Here is a 16,162-nt window from a genome sequence, read left to right on the forward strand (position 1 = left end):
ACTGGTTGGTCGGCCCAATTGAGGTAGTATGTACATGAATGTATTGTTAAAGTGACTATGCATATATGATAAACAGAGAGTAGCAGCAACGTAAAAAGAGGGGTTGGGCACATAATGCAAATATTCCAGGTAGCCATTTGATTACCTGTTCAGGAGTCTTATGGCTTGGGGGTCAAAACTGTTGAGAAGCCTTTTTGTTCTAGACTTGGCACTCCGGTACCGCTTGCCATGCGGTAGTAGAGAGAACAGTCTATGACTGGGGTGGCTGGGGTCTTTGACAATTTTTAGGGCCTTCCTCTGACACCGCCTAGTGTAGAGGTCCTGGATGGCAGGCAGCTTAGCCCCAGTGATGTACTGGGCCGTACACACTACCCTCTGTAGTGCCTTGCGGTCAGAGGCCGAGCAATTGCCGTACCAGGCAATGATGCAACCAGTCAGGATGCTCTCGATGTTGCAGCTGTAGAACCTTTTGAGGATCTGAGGACCTACAGCCCTGTCGATGAGAATGTGGGCATGCTCGGTCCTCCTTTTCCTGTAGTCCACAATAATTTCCTTAGTATTGGGATAGGTTGTTATTCTGCCACCACCCCGCCAGGTCTCTGACTTCCTCCCTATGGGCTGTCTCGTCATTGTCGGTGATCAGGCTTACCACTGTTGTGTCGTCAGCAAACTTAATGATGGTGTTGGAGTCATGCCTGGCCATGCAGTCGTGGGTGAACAGGGAGTACAGGAGTGGACTGAGCACGCACCCCTGGGGAGATCAGTGTTGAGGATCAGCGTGGCAGATGTGTTGCTACCTACCCTCACCACCTGGGGGCGTCCCGTCAGGAAGTCCAGGATCCAGTTGCAGAGGGAGGTGTTTAGTCCCAGGATCCTTAGCTTAGTGATTAGCTTTGAGGGTACTATGGTGTTGAACGCTGAGCTGTAGTCAATGAATAGCATTCTCACATAAGTGTTCCTTTTGCCCAGGTGGGAAGGGGCAGTGTGGAGTGCAATAGAGATTGCATCGTCTGTGGATCTGTTTGGGCGGTAAGAAAATTGGAGTAGGTCTAGGGTTTCTGGGATAATGGTGTTAATGTGGGCCATTACTAACATTTCAAAGCACTTCATGGCTACAGACGTGAGTGCTACGGGTCTGTAGTCATTTAGGCAGGTTGCCTTTGTGTTCTTGGGCACAGGGACTATGGTGGTCTGCTTTAAACATGTTGGTATTACAGACTTAATCAGGGACATGTTGAAAATGTCAGTGAAGACACCTGCCAGTTGGTCAGCACATGACCGGAGCACACATCCTGGTAATCCGTCTGGCCCCGCAACCTTGTGTATTTTGACCTGTTTAAAGGTCTTACTCACGTCGGCTACGGAGAGCGTGATCACACAGTCGTCCGGAACAGCTGATGCTCTCATGCATGCCTCAGTGTTGCTTGCCTCGAAGTGAGCATAGCAGTGATTTAGCATGTCTGGTAGGCTCGTGTCTCTGGACTGTCACCTTACAGTCCATTAAGTCTTTGTTCATTTTGGACAGGATCTCTCTCCATGCTCACTCCACATGGACCCATGTCACACTCCTGAGAGAAAAAGCATGAGAGACAAGGCAGTTGATAGCTTCTGGATGCTGTGTACAGGTTGCTGGCTCGGACTCAGGTCTCACAGTAGAAGTGGTGAAGTACCATATTGAAGGCCATTTTAGCCATTTTCAGCTGGTTAGAGGGGGCGTTGAGGTTCACACTGTTCTTGGTCGAATTGTCTTCCATGCATCTAGATACCATCTGTGGTCACCTTCACCATAACTTCAAGAGAGGACAGACCAGAACAACAGTTTAGTTTAGAATAACAACACACAGTTGAAACCATTTTTTGCTCCCCCAAATTGGGTTATACTCCCCTATCATCTTCGTGATCTCACTGCAGAGTTACAGGTCAGAGAGTCAGAGGGCTAATCCTTAGGGAGAAATCCCGACCATCCAGCAGACCCAATCCGGTGAGATATGTTTTTGAAGCAAGACAAAAACACACAAAACAAAACAACAACAGAAATACACATATATCACTCGAGGTGGGGAAAATTTGAATTAATTTGGAGTAGCAGTCATCCATTACCAACATCTCTTTTTTCCTTTTACAGGCAGACATGTGAAGAAAAAACATTTGCATATTCACCAAAGGGCCCCAGGGGACTGGTAATTCCCCCTTTGGAAACATGACTCACATTGTGATTCATGCATATAAAAAAAACACATTCACCGCCTGTTAAATCAAAAATAAACATTAGAACAACACGTCAAATTATCTCTTAATAACTCCATAAGGAAATAATTGTATCCCATAAGGGAATGGTAAAATATACTAAGGACAGCTCTCTCTCTCGCTGTCCTTCTCGTGGTCCGATCACACATTATAAACTTGTTCTTAATTATTTGTTTTTACATAGCCCATAAAACAAAACAATGTCTGCTGTCTTTCTAGTGAGGGTGATCAGGCCTCACCAGGAAGTAAGAACAGAGGTCAGAGGTCAGTCAGCCCTACTAAGTGAGTGTTTGTTTTCCTGTACCTCAGATATTATTTGGATGAAATACTGTAACTTGGAATGGATACCCCCTTTATATGTCAAGTTTGCATCCAATATGTTGTGCATAGGATATGAAAAAGGATGAATATATTTGTGTTAAGATAGGAATGTGATTTTAGAAGTCATAAGAGATAATTATATCCTTTGCGCAGTAACTAGCCACACCCTGAGTGAGGTCAGAAAAGTGTCAGTGTGATGGAACCGCTCTTTTCGACCAGAGTGCTTAAAATGACTGGCTAAGAATTAACATATCAGACCAGAAAGACTTGAGACCGTGGTCCACACGTTTGAAATGGTTGAAACTCTCAACCTCAACACAAGGTGAAGAAAATTACCTTACCAGACCAGGATATTGCCAGTCTGCAGCTAAATTGGTTTGGAACTTTGACTATCTGCCCTAGGAAGAGGAGAAGAAAACTCCCCTCTCAGACAATCACTGGTATGGCTAAGTAGCTGTTCTTAGGAAACAGCCCATTGGAGACTGGACAACTAAGAAGGACATTGTGATCTCTGGTGGACAATCAAAGCATGTACAAGTAGCCCACAGGAAAGGCTCACCAAACCAACATTCTTCCAAAGGAGGGCTCTTTCCGACAGAGAAACGGCGAACAGCATTCAACATGTAAATACATTCATTACTTCTTATTCCAAACGGGCGGCGGTTCGTGTGTAAGTTATATGATTAATGTGAGGACAGTCCAATAATGTATCCACTATAAATGTCCCTTTCTTTTCTCCACCCCCTCTCCATATGTGTAACAAGCCGTCCTATCTTGTCAGTCTATTAGGGACCTTTGTCTCATGTAAGTTTGTATGTGTATTCTGTCTTATTATTTAGTTAGCTAGTAAATAAATAATTAAACCAATTTGTGTAGTACTAAATAATGCTCAAGGCTGGGGTTTTTGCGGACCCAGGAAGGTTGCGACCGTTCAGATTATGAGACTGATATGAGGTAATGATTAATAAGTGACTGTTATCGATATATAACTTATATATCTTATATATCTATACATCTAGTGTAATTTGGGAGATGGCAACTCGTTAAACAACTTCTTCCGTGGTGCCCCAAATCCTAATGAGTTAATTGTTACATGATTAATTTGAGTAACAATTAAACATTATGTATTTAATCCACTAACTGTCATCAGATTAATGAATGTAAAGTCACGACAAAAGTGTTTGTATAATATGATTGGTGCGATGTCGCTGAAGCCAATACTCAAGTTCCCTGTCTCAACCTGCTGCATTTAATATAGTAATAGTAGTTTATTTCATTTTTACATTTAGGCCATACTTGGCAGCTAAAAGCTTAATTGCAGTACAGAAGTAAACCAAAACTAAAATAATATTACATTGCTTAAACGTAAAACAAACAAGCATCAAGTCTATATCTTCAGAGGGTGAAAGCATTTGATGAAGGCATCTACCAGTATTCTGCTAGCAGTCTACTTCGATGGTAGCCAAGTTGTATGGTAGGGACAAGGTTGGTGATGATAATGGTGGTGGTGATAGAGTTGGCTCACTGGAGTTGTCCTCAGACGTTGTTTTCATCAGTCCTCAGCTCTCTGTAGGTACTGGATGACTCCTCCCCCAGCGACGTGTAGTACTCACTTGGGTGATGCTTTTTCTCCTGCCTATTCTGGAGCTTAAAGCTCACCACACACACGTCCAATGTATAAAGTAATCCTATAAGGGAGCCAGCCCTCTTCCATCTCCACACTGCAGTCCTCACACTTTGGATGGTGAAACAAGAAGCTGTGTCAAGAATGTGTCTTTTGAATGCAAACAGGCAGCTGGCTAGCTAACAAGCTAACTAACTAGCTAAGCAAACCAAACAAATCAACCTTCAATCATTTCTGGTACTCCCATGAGCAAGACAAGTAGACATTTTGGATTAAAATGTTGAATTAGCAATAAGAAAAACCAGATTTCAAATAACAAAACAAATAAACTAAAATCAACCAAATATGTACAATATTTACAGGAGTCTATGCTGTATTTGCAGCATCATGGCAACCAAAATAAAAATGTTTTACTGTAACTCAAATAAACACACACACAGATGTCTCACTTGCCACAAGGTTTTTATTTTTTCATATAAAAATAGCCATCTCATCGTTATCATCAAAAAGTAACAACGAACAATGGACACAAAGTATTAATTCTTTTGTAGAATTCACTTTTGATTCATTCTTTTCACAAGGAGTGCTTTCACTGAAAGCAATGTCTCTTTGATACTGTCTGTTGAAGGTTAATATCACATTTCCTTAGGAAATTAGAATAGAGCGAGATTACGTCCTGCTTTGTTCGCTCTAAACCCAGGGTCATATACATTACTGTAGCAAAGTTTCTGCAATGTAAATTGAAAATTAGTTTTTATTGGACAAGTTTGGGTAGGTCCTCCCTGTTTTAGTCAATTTTCTTCCGTTTGGTATCTAATGAATACGACCCAGGAGTGGCACACACTCTCAATAAATACACCATAAAATACACCATAAAAATTTACCCTCTCAAGGAGGTCTCTACACTAAATTACATTTGGTCAACATGCAAAATCAACAATGACACAATATTCCAAATTAGTCCTTGATTTGTCGATATGAAAACAATTTCTTAATTTCCATCAACATTGGATTGAAAAATAATATTTTATCTGATAACTCAGATGTAACAATCATCTGTGTTATAAGCGCAGATTCTTCATTCACTAAGATTTGGAATCAATCACACTTTCTGAGATGCTTATTGAAAGCATAGAGAAACCCTGTTTGAAAAGAGAAAGTGCTGTGGGTCTAATACAAGACTGAGAGAGGGAATGGAAACAGAGAGAGACAGGTGAGGGGATAAGGGAGGAGGGAGAAAGTCTGAGTAACACTCAGCATGAGAGAATCTAAAAATAAGGGCTGAGGCTGAAACATCAGTCCTTTGCCAATACCTTTGTTTCCATCTGGAAAAAAGCCTGAGCATTGGTTTGTATAGAGGCTGGCTTGAAACCTTCACAGACAATGATAAAACATGATACAGTACTATAGGGAGATCCTTTTGACCAGACTCCATGGGAAGGTACAAAAGTATGTGGACAGCCTTCAAATTAGTGTATTCGGCTATTTCAGCCACACCCATTGCCGACAGGTGTATAAAATCGAGCACACAGCCATGCAATCTCCATAGACAAACATTCACAGTAGAATGGCCCGTACTGAAGAGTTCAGGGACTTTCAACGTGGCACCGTCATAGGATGCCATCTTTCCATCAAGTCAGTATCAAATTTCTGTCCTGATAGAGCTGCCCTAGTCAACTGTAAGTGCTGTTATTGTGAAGTAGAAACGTCTAGGAGCACCAACAGCTCAGCCGGGAAGTGGTAGGCCACACAAGCTCACAGAGCGGGAACGCCGAGTGCTGAACAGCGTACGCATAGCGCATAAAAATTGTGTCCTCGGTTGCAACACTCACTACCAAGTTCCAAACTGCCTCTGGAAGCAACATCAGCACAATAACTGCTCATTGGGACTTTCATGAAATGGGTTTCCATGGACGAGCAGCAGCACGCATGCCTAAGATCACCATGCCCAATGCCAAGCGTCGGCTGGAGTGGTGTAAAGCTTGCCGCCATTGGACTCTGGAGCAGTGGAAACACATTCTGGAGTGATGAATCACGCTACACCATCTGGCAGTCCGATGGACGAATCTGAGTTTGGTGGATGCCAGGAGAACACTACCTGCCCGAATGCATAATGCCAACTGTAAAGTTTGGTGGATGAGGAATAATGATCTGGGGTTGTTTTTCATGGTTCAGGCTTGGCCCTATAAGCCGGATGTACACAGATTTAGCTGTCCCAGACAAGTTGTTGAGAACAGAGACAAAATCCTCATCCCTACAAAAGGGCGAGCGGCAGTCACCGACGCTCGTTTAATGTGAATGGGTCAGAGATGCAATTTGAGGGCTACTGATCTCGTCTTTGAGCAGTCCCAGACGTCCCCATATTTTCAGACATGTTTGATTTTTATCGGCACAAAATCTGAAATGCTCTTGTTGTGTGAGATGTGCAATGAAATGTTTTGAGAACGGTGATGAGCAATAACCAACGAGAGCTCGCCACAGAAGAAGCCAATGAGATGATGACGTTGTTTCGCATCACCCAGAATGTGTAGACTCTCGAGAAGGTGCGATGAATACTACTAGTATGCGTTTGCACTTGCCTTTAATCAACGTCTCAAATCGTCACAGCTCTGAAGTTCAAAAGCAATGTTATTAAATTAGATATTTCAACTCTGTATGGCAAGCATGAAAAGATTTGATGCTGCTTTGAGCCACAGCTCGTTATAGCTACATTAAATCTAATCACATCATCACATCATTGTTTTCGCGAGACAATGTGGTATCGATAATCCTCAAGACCAAGTGAAGAATCTTGCAGTGTCTGACCCACATCTGTGCCGCATCATTTTGTGTGCTCACCACTACGTGGGCAAGACAACAAAAAAAACGACAGGAAAGATGGTTGTTTAATGTGAGAGGTTTAGCGATGTTAGGATTTTGAAAGTCGTGTAGTGTACTTTAGTTCCAGTGATTGGAAATCGTAATGCTACAGCATACAATGACATTCTAGACGATTCTGTGCTTCCAACTTTGTGGTAAAAGTTTGGAGAAGGGCCTTTCCTGTTTCAGCATGACAATGCCCCTGTGCACAAAGCGTGGTCCATACAGAAATGGTTTGTCGAGATTGGTGTGGAAAAACTTGATTGGCCTGCACAGAGCCCTGACCTCAACCCCATCGAACACCTTTGGGATGAATTGGAACGCCAACTGCGAGCCAGGCCTAATCACCCAACATCAGTGCCCGACCTCACTAATACTCTTGTGGCTGAGTGGAAGCAAGTCTCCGCAGCAATGTTCCAACATCTAGTGGGAAGCCTTCCCAGAAGAGTGGAGGCTGTTATAGCAGCAAAGGGGGGACCAACTCCATATTAATACCCATGATTTTGATGAGCAGGTGTCCACATACTTTTGACAATGTAGTGTAGTTTAGGGGGCACAGGAGGGAAATCTCAGGCGTTCACTGTCACCCTTCTTAGCGAGGAGTGTAACCCTGAGCTATAGCCTTGCACAACCCAGCATTTTCCTTTGGAGAACACATATGAAGAGCAATATTGTAAAATTGTTCTCCAAGTGATATTATTGCACTTCAGTGTGAGCTGGTTTGGGCTTCTCTATGCCCCATGGAGGGTGTTGTCTAGGATCCATCTTCAACTCCCTCTGTCTGACCCATCCAATGGGGTGACTCACTAAGCCGTGAGGGCATGCCCCAGGAGCAGGTTAGCCAATCAGAGCGAGGTTTGGCAGTTAAGTCTCCTCCCCCTCCATTGATTCAGCTGCCCACTCTGACGTAGGTGACCCGTCCCTTGGCAGAGCTCAGACTGGCAGTGCCCGTCTTGAAGAATACAAGCTGGTGACCTGGGGACAGAGAAGAAGAAAAAGAATGTCAATAAATGTGAATAAAAAGTGGAAAAGTAGAAGAGACCGTAAGAGGACGACATTGTGTTAAAACAGCTGAATGTACCCTAGCAAATGCATACCTTCTACAATGTATTACCTGTTAATTGCATGAATGCCATGACAATTGTACAATGCCAGAAATGGCCCAAAAATTGAAAGAGACTGAAAAGAAAGAACTGCGGTGTGTAGAGGAGGTAGAGACAGAGAGAGATACTGTATGATGGGGGAGAGGAGGACAAAGAGTGAAGGGAAGGAATATGAAAGTGCTGTGGGTCTAGACGTGCCTGGTTCAATAAACAGTGATTGCCATGCTGATGTGCTCCCCTCAGACTACGCTCTAATGAAGTGTGTGTGTGCCACCTACTAGAAAGGAGAGGATAGTGATGAGAGACGACGGTACTGTAAGCCCTGCCTCTGTTTGATCAGAGAGACGTCTGACAACGCTGGGTACTTTACCTCCCACATGCACACAAACACACACACACACACACACACACACACACACACACACACACACACACACACACACACACACACACACACACAGGGTACTTTATGGACAAAAACACAGACACAGACACACACAGGCTGCCACACAAATGCAAGCCACACATTGTCTTCAACCATACAATGATAACACTGTAGCGTGAACAAATATTCACTTGCTGTTGGCTGGGCTCCCCGCTTGTGCCATCAAACCCCTGCAACTTATCCAGAACTCTGCAGCCCGCCTGGTTTTTAACCTTCCCAAGTTCTCTCATGTCAACCCGCTCCTCCGAACACTCCATTGGCTTCCAGTCGAAGCTCGCATCCACTACAAGACCATGGTGCTTACCTACGGAGCAGCAAGAAGAACTGCCCCTCCCTACCTTCAGGCTATGCTCAAACCCTACACCCCAACCAAAAAACTCTGTTCTGCCACCTCAGGTCTCTTGGCCCTCCCACCCCTACGGGAGGGCAGCTCCCGCTCAGCCCAGTCCAAGCTCTTCTCTGTCCTGGAACTCCAATGGTGGAACCAGCTTCCCCCTGAAGCAAGGACAGCAGAGTCCCTGCCCATCTTCCGAAGTCCTCCTCCCCTTCCTCCTCCTCACCTCGACCCCCCTCCCCCGAAAAAATATCTAATATATATATATATATATATATATATATATATAAAATAATTAACCCTTGTAGCTCTGACTACTGATATCTATGTTAAGGAAAAATGTACCTTCTATTCCTGTGATATGTGCTTGTCCCACCTAGCTATCTTAAGATGAATGCACTACATGTAAGTCGCTCTGGATAAGAGTGTCTGCTAAATGACTGAAATGTAAATTTAACTCTTACCTGTCCAGGTGGTCTGATTGGTCAGTACAAATGCTTGGCACTGGGCGTGGCTCTCACACACACCAATAGCCTCTGTGATGCTGAAGACAGATAGCAGACATCCATCGTGCTGATAGGATGGCCAGCAGCGGTAGTTCTCCTCAGGAATAGAGGCATCCACCACATGCTTATAGTCTGGAGAAGACAAGGAGAGAAGTAATTTAGTTAGCAAGGAAGGGTGTGTGTGTTTGTGCGTGTGTGTGCGAGCATGTGTGTGCATATTTGTCCCTGGCTGGGGGAGATGCACTGAGGGTCCTGCACACGTGTAATGAGGTAGCTCATTGTGTGAGGGAAAGGGATAGGGAAATACTTAGTCAGTTGTACAACTGAATGCCTTCAATTGAAATGTGTCTTCTGCATTTAACCCAACCCCTCAGAATCAGAGAATACTGTACCTATCACTCCTAAATCTTAAATGGGACCCCCCCCAAACTTCTCCCTCTAACAATTTTTATACTTTGAAATAAAAGGTGATTCATAAAAAAATGAGATTTGAGCAGTTGCAATTTAAATGTTCATTTACAGTGAGGGGAAAAGTATTTGATCCCCTGCTGATTTTGTACGTTTGCCCACTGACAAAGAAATGATCAGTCTATAATTTTAATGGTAGGTTGATTTGAACAGTGAGAGACAGAATAACAACAAATAAATCCAGAAAAACGCATGTCAAAAATGTTAGAAATTGATTTGCATTTTAATGAGGGAAATAAGTATTTGACCCCCTCTCAATCAGAAAGATTTCTGGCTCCTAGGTGTCTTTTATACAGGTAACAAACTGAGATTAGGAGCACACTCTTAAAGTGAGTGCTCCTAATCTCAGTTTATTACCTGTATAAAAGACACCTGTCCACAGAAGCAATCAATCAATCAGATTCCAAACTCTCCACCATGGCCAAGACCAAAGAGCTCTCCAAGGATGTCAGAGACAAGATTGTAGACCTACACAAGGCTGGAAAGGGCTACAAGACCATCGCCAAGCAGCTTGGTGAGAAGGTTGCAACAGTTGGTGCGATTATACGCAAATGGAAGAAACACAAAAGAACTGTCAATCTCCCTCGGCCTGGGGCTCCATGCAAGATCTCACCTCATGGAGTTGCAATGATCATGAGAACGGTGAGGAATCAGCCCAGAACTACACGGGAGGATCTTGTCAATGATCTCAAGGCAGCTGGGACCATAGTCACCAAGAAAACAATTGGTAACACACTACGCTGTGAAGGACTGAAATCCTGCAGCACCCGCAAGGTCCCCCTGCTCAAGAAAGCACATATACATGCCCGTCTGAAGTTTGCCAATGAACATCTGAATGATTCAGAGGACAACTGGGTGAAAGTGTTGTGGTCAGTTGAGACCAAAATGGAGCTCTTTGGCATCAAGTCAACTCGCCGTGTTTGGAGGAGGAGGAATGCTGCCTATGACCCCAATAACACCATACCCACCGTCAAACATGGAGGTGGAAACATTATGCTTTGGGGGTGTTTTTCTGCTAAGGAGACAGGACATCTTCACCGCATCAAAGGGACAATGAACGGGGCCATGTACCGTCAAATCTTGGGTGAGAACCTCCTTCCCTCAGCCAGGGCATTGAAAATGGGTCGTGGATGGGTATTCCAGCATGACAATGACCCAAAACACACGGCCAAGGCAACAAAGGAGTGGCTCAAGAAGAAGCACATTAAGGTCCTGGAGTGGCCTAGCCAGTCTCCAGACCTTAATCCCATAGAAAATCTGTGGAGGGAGCTGAAGGTTTGAGTTGCCAAACGTCAGCCTCGAAACCTTAATGACTTGGAGAAGATCTGCAAAGAGGAGTGGGACAAAATCCCTCCTGAGATGCGTGCAAACCTGGTGGCCAACTACAAGAAATGTCTGACCTCTGTGACTGCCAACAAGGGTTTTGCCACCAAGTACTAAGTCATGTTTTGCAGAGGGGTCAAATACTTATTTCCCTCATTAAAATGCAAATCGATTCATAAAATTTTTGACAGGCGTTTTTCAGATTTTTTTTGTTGTTATTCAGTTCTATTCAAATAAACCTACCATTAAAATTATAGACTGATCATTTCTCTGTCACTGGGCAAACGTACAAAATCAGCAGGGGATCAAATACTTTTTCCCTCACTGTACCATGCCAATAATTATTATATCAAATTACAGAGTGAATGACAAAATGCTCAACATTGTTTAAACCAGATTCAGGGTTCCCCTAAGGATCCACAAACATAATGAGTGTGTTCCACGGACATTTAATAAAAGCAAAACAGAAATCGAAAAATACCAAATAAATAAAATTAAATAGGTTCGCTTTGCCAAGGCTCATAACAAAATACTGCTTCTAGCCATGTTGTAGAAAATAGAATAGCCTGTTTTGTGTCCTGGGTTTTATGCTCACTAGAGCAAGTCTTATTACTCAGAGTGTTGTCAAGTGGAACAATAACTCCATAGATATACTGTACAACCACAGTACGTTACTGATTAAGCCTGACCAGACATGGTTAGCTGGATCTGATGTGGAAAATAGAATCTTGAGTGCATGGCTACCCAACTTAGGTGCAACTAACCATATACAAGCATCAATAAGTAGTTTTAATCGTCAGACTTTTGAATTTCAACAATGAATATGATAATGTGCAGTATCCTGTATATAACACAGTCATGACCTTGATTTAAGTGGGCTAGGGTCATTTTGGGGTTTTGGTTGGTGAGTAGCTTGATTGATGTGTGGCAATTGTCATTTTCATGTATAATTAACAAAAATATAAACGCAACATGCAACATTTTCAAAGATTTTACTGAGTTACAGTTCATATAAGGAAATCAGTCAATTGAAATAAATGAATTAGGCACTAAAACTATGTATTTCACATGACTGGGCATACAGATATGCATCTGTTGGTCACAGATACCGTAAAAAAAGGTAGAGGCCTGGATCAGAAAACCAGTCAGTATCTGGTGACCACCATTTGCCTCATGCAGCGTGACACATCTCGTTTGCATAGTGTTTATCAGGCTGTTAAATGTGGCCTGTGGAATGTTGTTCCACTCCTCTTGGGTGTGCGAAGTTGCTGGATATTGAGGGGAACTGGAACACGATCCAGAGCATTCCAAACATGCTCAATGGGTGACATGTCAGGTTAGTATACAGGCCATGGAAGAACTGGGACATTTTCAGCTTCCATTGTGTACAGATCCTTGCCTGCCCATGCCATAACCCCACCACCACCATGGGGCAAACTGCTCGCCCACACAACACCATACACATGGTCTGCTGTTGTGAGGCCAGTTGGAGATTCTGCCAAATTCTCTAAAATGACATTGGAGGCGGTTTATGGTAGAGAAATTAACATACAATTATCTGGAAGCAACTCTGGTGGGCATTCCTGCAGTCAGCATGCCAATTGCACACTCCCTCAAAACTTGAGACATCTGTGGCATTGTGTTGTGTGACAAAACTGCACATTTTAGAGTAGCCTAAAACAAGGTGCACCTGTGTAATGATCATGCTGTTTAATCAGCTTCTTGATATGCCACACCTGTCAGGTGGATGGTTTATCTTGGCAAAGGAGAAATGCTCACTAACAGGGATGTAAATACATTTGTAGACAACATTTGAGAGAAATAAGCTTTTTGTGCATATGGAACATTTCTGGGATCTTTTATTTCAGCTCATGAAACATGGGACCAACACTTTACATGTTGCATTTATATATTTGTTCAGTATAGTTAAGTCTAACGAAATACAGATTTGTTCTATGCTACGTTCTCTAGAGGTAAGCAACATTACTGACTATGATTACAATTACTGGCTATTGTAATGCTGATCTTTGTATGCTAATAGTGAGGTTTCCCTGGTTTCATCCCAAATGGCTGTGATTACGCTGTGGTTCTGATGACTAGAAACTACACTCTACAAGGTCCAGTCAGCAAGATGGCTCTGTGTGTGCATGTGTCTTTCATCCCAAATGTGCTTACCTGTACAGTACCACACCTACTCATTCAATGGTTTTTCTTTATTTTTACTATTTTCTACATTGTAAAATAATAGTGAAGACATCAAAACTATGAATTAACACATATGGAATCATGTAGTAACCAAAAAAAACACGTTAAACAAATCAAAATCTATTTTATATGAGATTCTTCAAAGTAGCCACCCTTTGCCTTGATGACAGCTTTCTCTCAACCAGCTTCATGAGGAGTGCTTTTCCAACAGTTCTCACATGTGACTCGTTTCAGGAAACTAGGCGTATGTCGCGCATCACTACTTCACAGGAGAGCAATTTGAACAGAATTGCCTTCTCGAACATGTGAACGTTCATGCGCCTTAATAACAAACTTGTATGGCACCTGTAAATATTAATAAAATTGTTAAATTATGAGCCTAGCTGGTTTATCCACATAAAAAGACAGCAACATGATTGGCTGAGATGAGTGTGCTGGACATGCCGAGAGATGAGTTCAGATTGGTCTGCCATGTAGAACGCTTCTGTCTATTTGAGCATAGTAAAACTGCATAAATGTTGCACTCCAGTTTCTGGAGGACCGAGTTTTAAAATCAGTTGAATTAGACTATGATAGCTAAGGAGATGGAGAAAACACTTGTCTCTGGATTACGTCTTCAAACTAAGGGCAACCATAGCATCCGTGACAGAGAGCGAGAAGCGTACATCCATGTATATGGGTAAGATACATTTTCAGATATTAAACATTTCTAATTTTGTCAGAAAGTAGTTTTCATTTCAAGTTAAAATGTACTGTTAGCTAGCTAGCTAACATTAGCTGACTGGCTCATTAGCTAACGTTACGTGTATGATCTGTGTAGTAATATTATTTGTATATCAGAGCCATTTGCTTTGCTAGTTGTAGCCTAATGTTAGCTAGCTAACATTGAACCTGGTTGGTTATCTACCTTCTGATTCATGCAGGGTAGTAACGTCATGAGTTGGGATTATGGTTCATTGTTTAGCTAGCTACATGTCTTAACAAAAGACTCTATTATGCAAGTATCCATTTCAATAGAATGTTCATGATGTCACTGCGACAGCTGTTGATAGACGTAGCTGGTAAATTCGCTCTGGCTATCTACTCCGATTTCAGAGCACTCTCCTCTGAGTGTGCCAGAGCGCAGAATATCTGACACATTTATGAATGCTCAACACCCATTGAATATGGCCAGTGTCAGAAAACGTTGGCAGAAAAGTGTAAATTGTTACCAACAGCACAGTTGCAGTCACCAATGCTCTGGATAACATAAAAACAGCCCAACCAGCTCTGCTAGGGCGAGTAAAATGGTCAGAGTGAGCTGATCTCTCATTTGTGTCTGGAAGTAGCTAGCAAGCAAGCCAACTTTAGCCAGCTAGCTTGGGTGCTTGACTGCTGTTGTTATGACAGAACGCTCGGATCAACCCTTAAAGAGATGGGTGGGCTAAAGCTTAAGAGTGTGAATGATGCTGAATGGATTTAGACAAAGAAGAACTCTCCAGTAGGTGTACCAACACATTCAAAGGCCATTTTCTCAAAAGTGAGGTTACAAGTTTATCAACTTTCAAAGCAGAATTACTTTTCCATTGTTCCTCACCTGTAGTGTATGATATACCATTTTCTAGCTCTGAGTCTATACTTTTATCCAATGTAAAAAACAACATTTCAAATGTTGCTTCATAAGACCGAATCGAGCTGGTCAGTCACATATGCTGAGCACTTGTTGGATGCTTTTACTTCACTCTGTGGTCCAACTCATCCCAAACCATCTCAATTGGGTTGAGGTCGGGGGATTGTTGAGGCCAGGTCATCTGATGCAGTACTCCATCACTTTCCTGCTTGGTCAAATAGCCCTTACACAGCCTGGAGGTGTGTTTTGGGTCCTTATCCTGTTGAGAAACAAATGATAGTCCCACTAAACACAAACCAGATGGGATGGAGTATTGCTGCAGAATGCTGTGGTAGCCATGCTGGTTAAGTGTGCCTTGAATTTTAAATAAATCACAGACAGTGTCACCAGCAAAGCACCCCCACACCATCACTCCTCCATGCTTCACGGTGGGAACCACACATGCAGAGATCATCCGTTCACCTACTCTGCGTCTCACAAAGACATGGAGGTTGGAAGCAAAAATGTCGAATTTGGACTCCTCAGACCAAAGGACAGACTTACACCAGTCTAATGAATATTGCTCATGTTTCTTGGCCCAAGCAAGTCTCTTCCTATTATTGGTGTCCTTTAGTAGTGGTTTCTTTGTAGCAATTTGACCATGAAGGCCTGATTCACACAGTCTCCTCTGAACAGTTGATGTTGAGACGTGTACTTGAACTCAGTTTACTTGAACACAGTTTACTTGAACTCTGTGAAGGATTTATTTGGGCTGCAATCTGAGGCTGGTAACTCTAATGAACTTATCCTCTGCAGCAGAGGTAACTCTGGGTCTTCCTTTAGTGTGGCGGTCCCCATGAGAGCCAGTTTCATCATAGTGCTTGATGGTTTTGGCGACTGCACTTGAAGAAACGTTCAAAGTTCTTGGAATTTTCTGGATTGACTGACCTTCATGTCTTAAAGTATGATAGACTGTCGTTTCTCTTTGCTTATTTGAGCAGTTCTTGCCATAATATGGACTTGGTCTTTTACCAAATAGGGCTATCTTCTGTATCCCAACCCCTACCTTATCATAACACAACTGATTGGCTCGAATGCATTAACAAGGAAAAAAATTCCACAAATTAACTTTGAACAAT

General features: G+C 42.8%; 1 protein-coding gene across 1 annotated transcript in view; it reads right to left on the reverse strand.

Annotated features, from left to right (window-relative positions):
• Positions 1-4,637: 4,637 nt before the first annotated feature.
• The window catches only part of LOC106605748 (extracellular tyrosine-protein kinase PKDCC), a 41,343-nt gene continuing 29,818 nt past the window's right edge, over positions 4,638-16,162 (reverse strand). Inside the window, exons 6-7 of the mRNA XM_014201656.2 lie at positions 9,398-9,571; positions 4,638-8,026 (exon numbers count right to left, since the gene is read on the reverse strand). Of these exons, the coding sequence (XP_014057131.1) occupies positions 7,941-8,026; positions 9,398-9,571 (260 nt within the window). The 3' untranslated portion in view covers positions 4,638-7,940. The remainder of the gene's footprint in view (positions 8,027-9,397; positions 9,572-16,162) is intronic.

The sequence above is a fragment of the Salmo salar genome, chromosome ssa01, assembly GCF_905237065.1.
Source record: "Salmo salar chromosome ssa01, Ssal_v3.1, whole genome shotgun sequence".
Taxonomy (NCBI): Eukaryota; Metazoa; Chordata; class Actinopteri; order Salmoniformes; family Salmonidae; genus Salmo; species Salmo salar.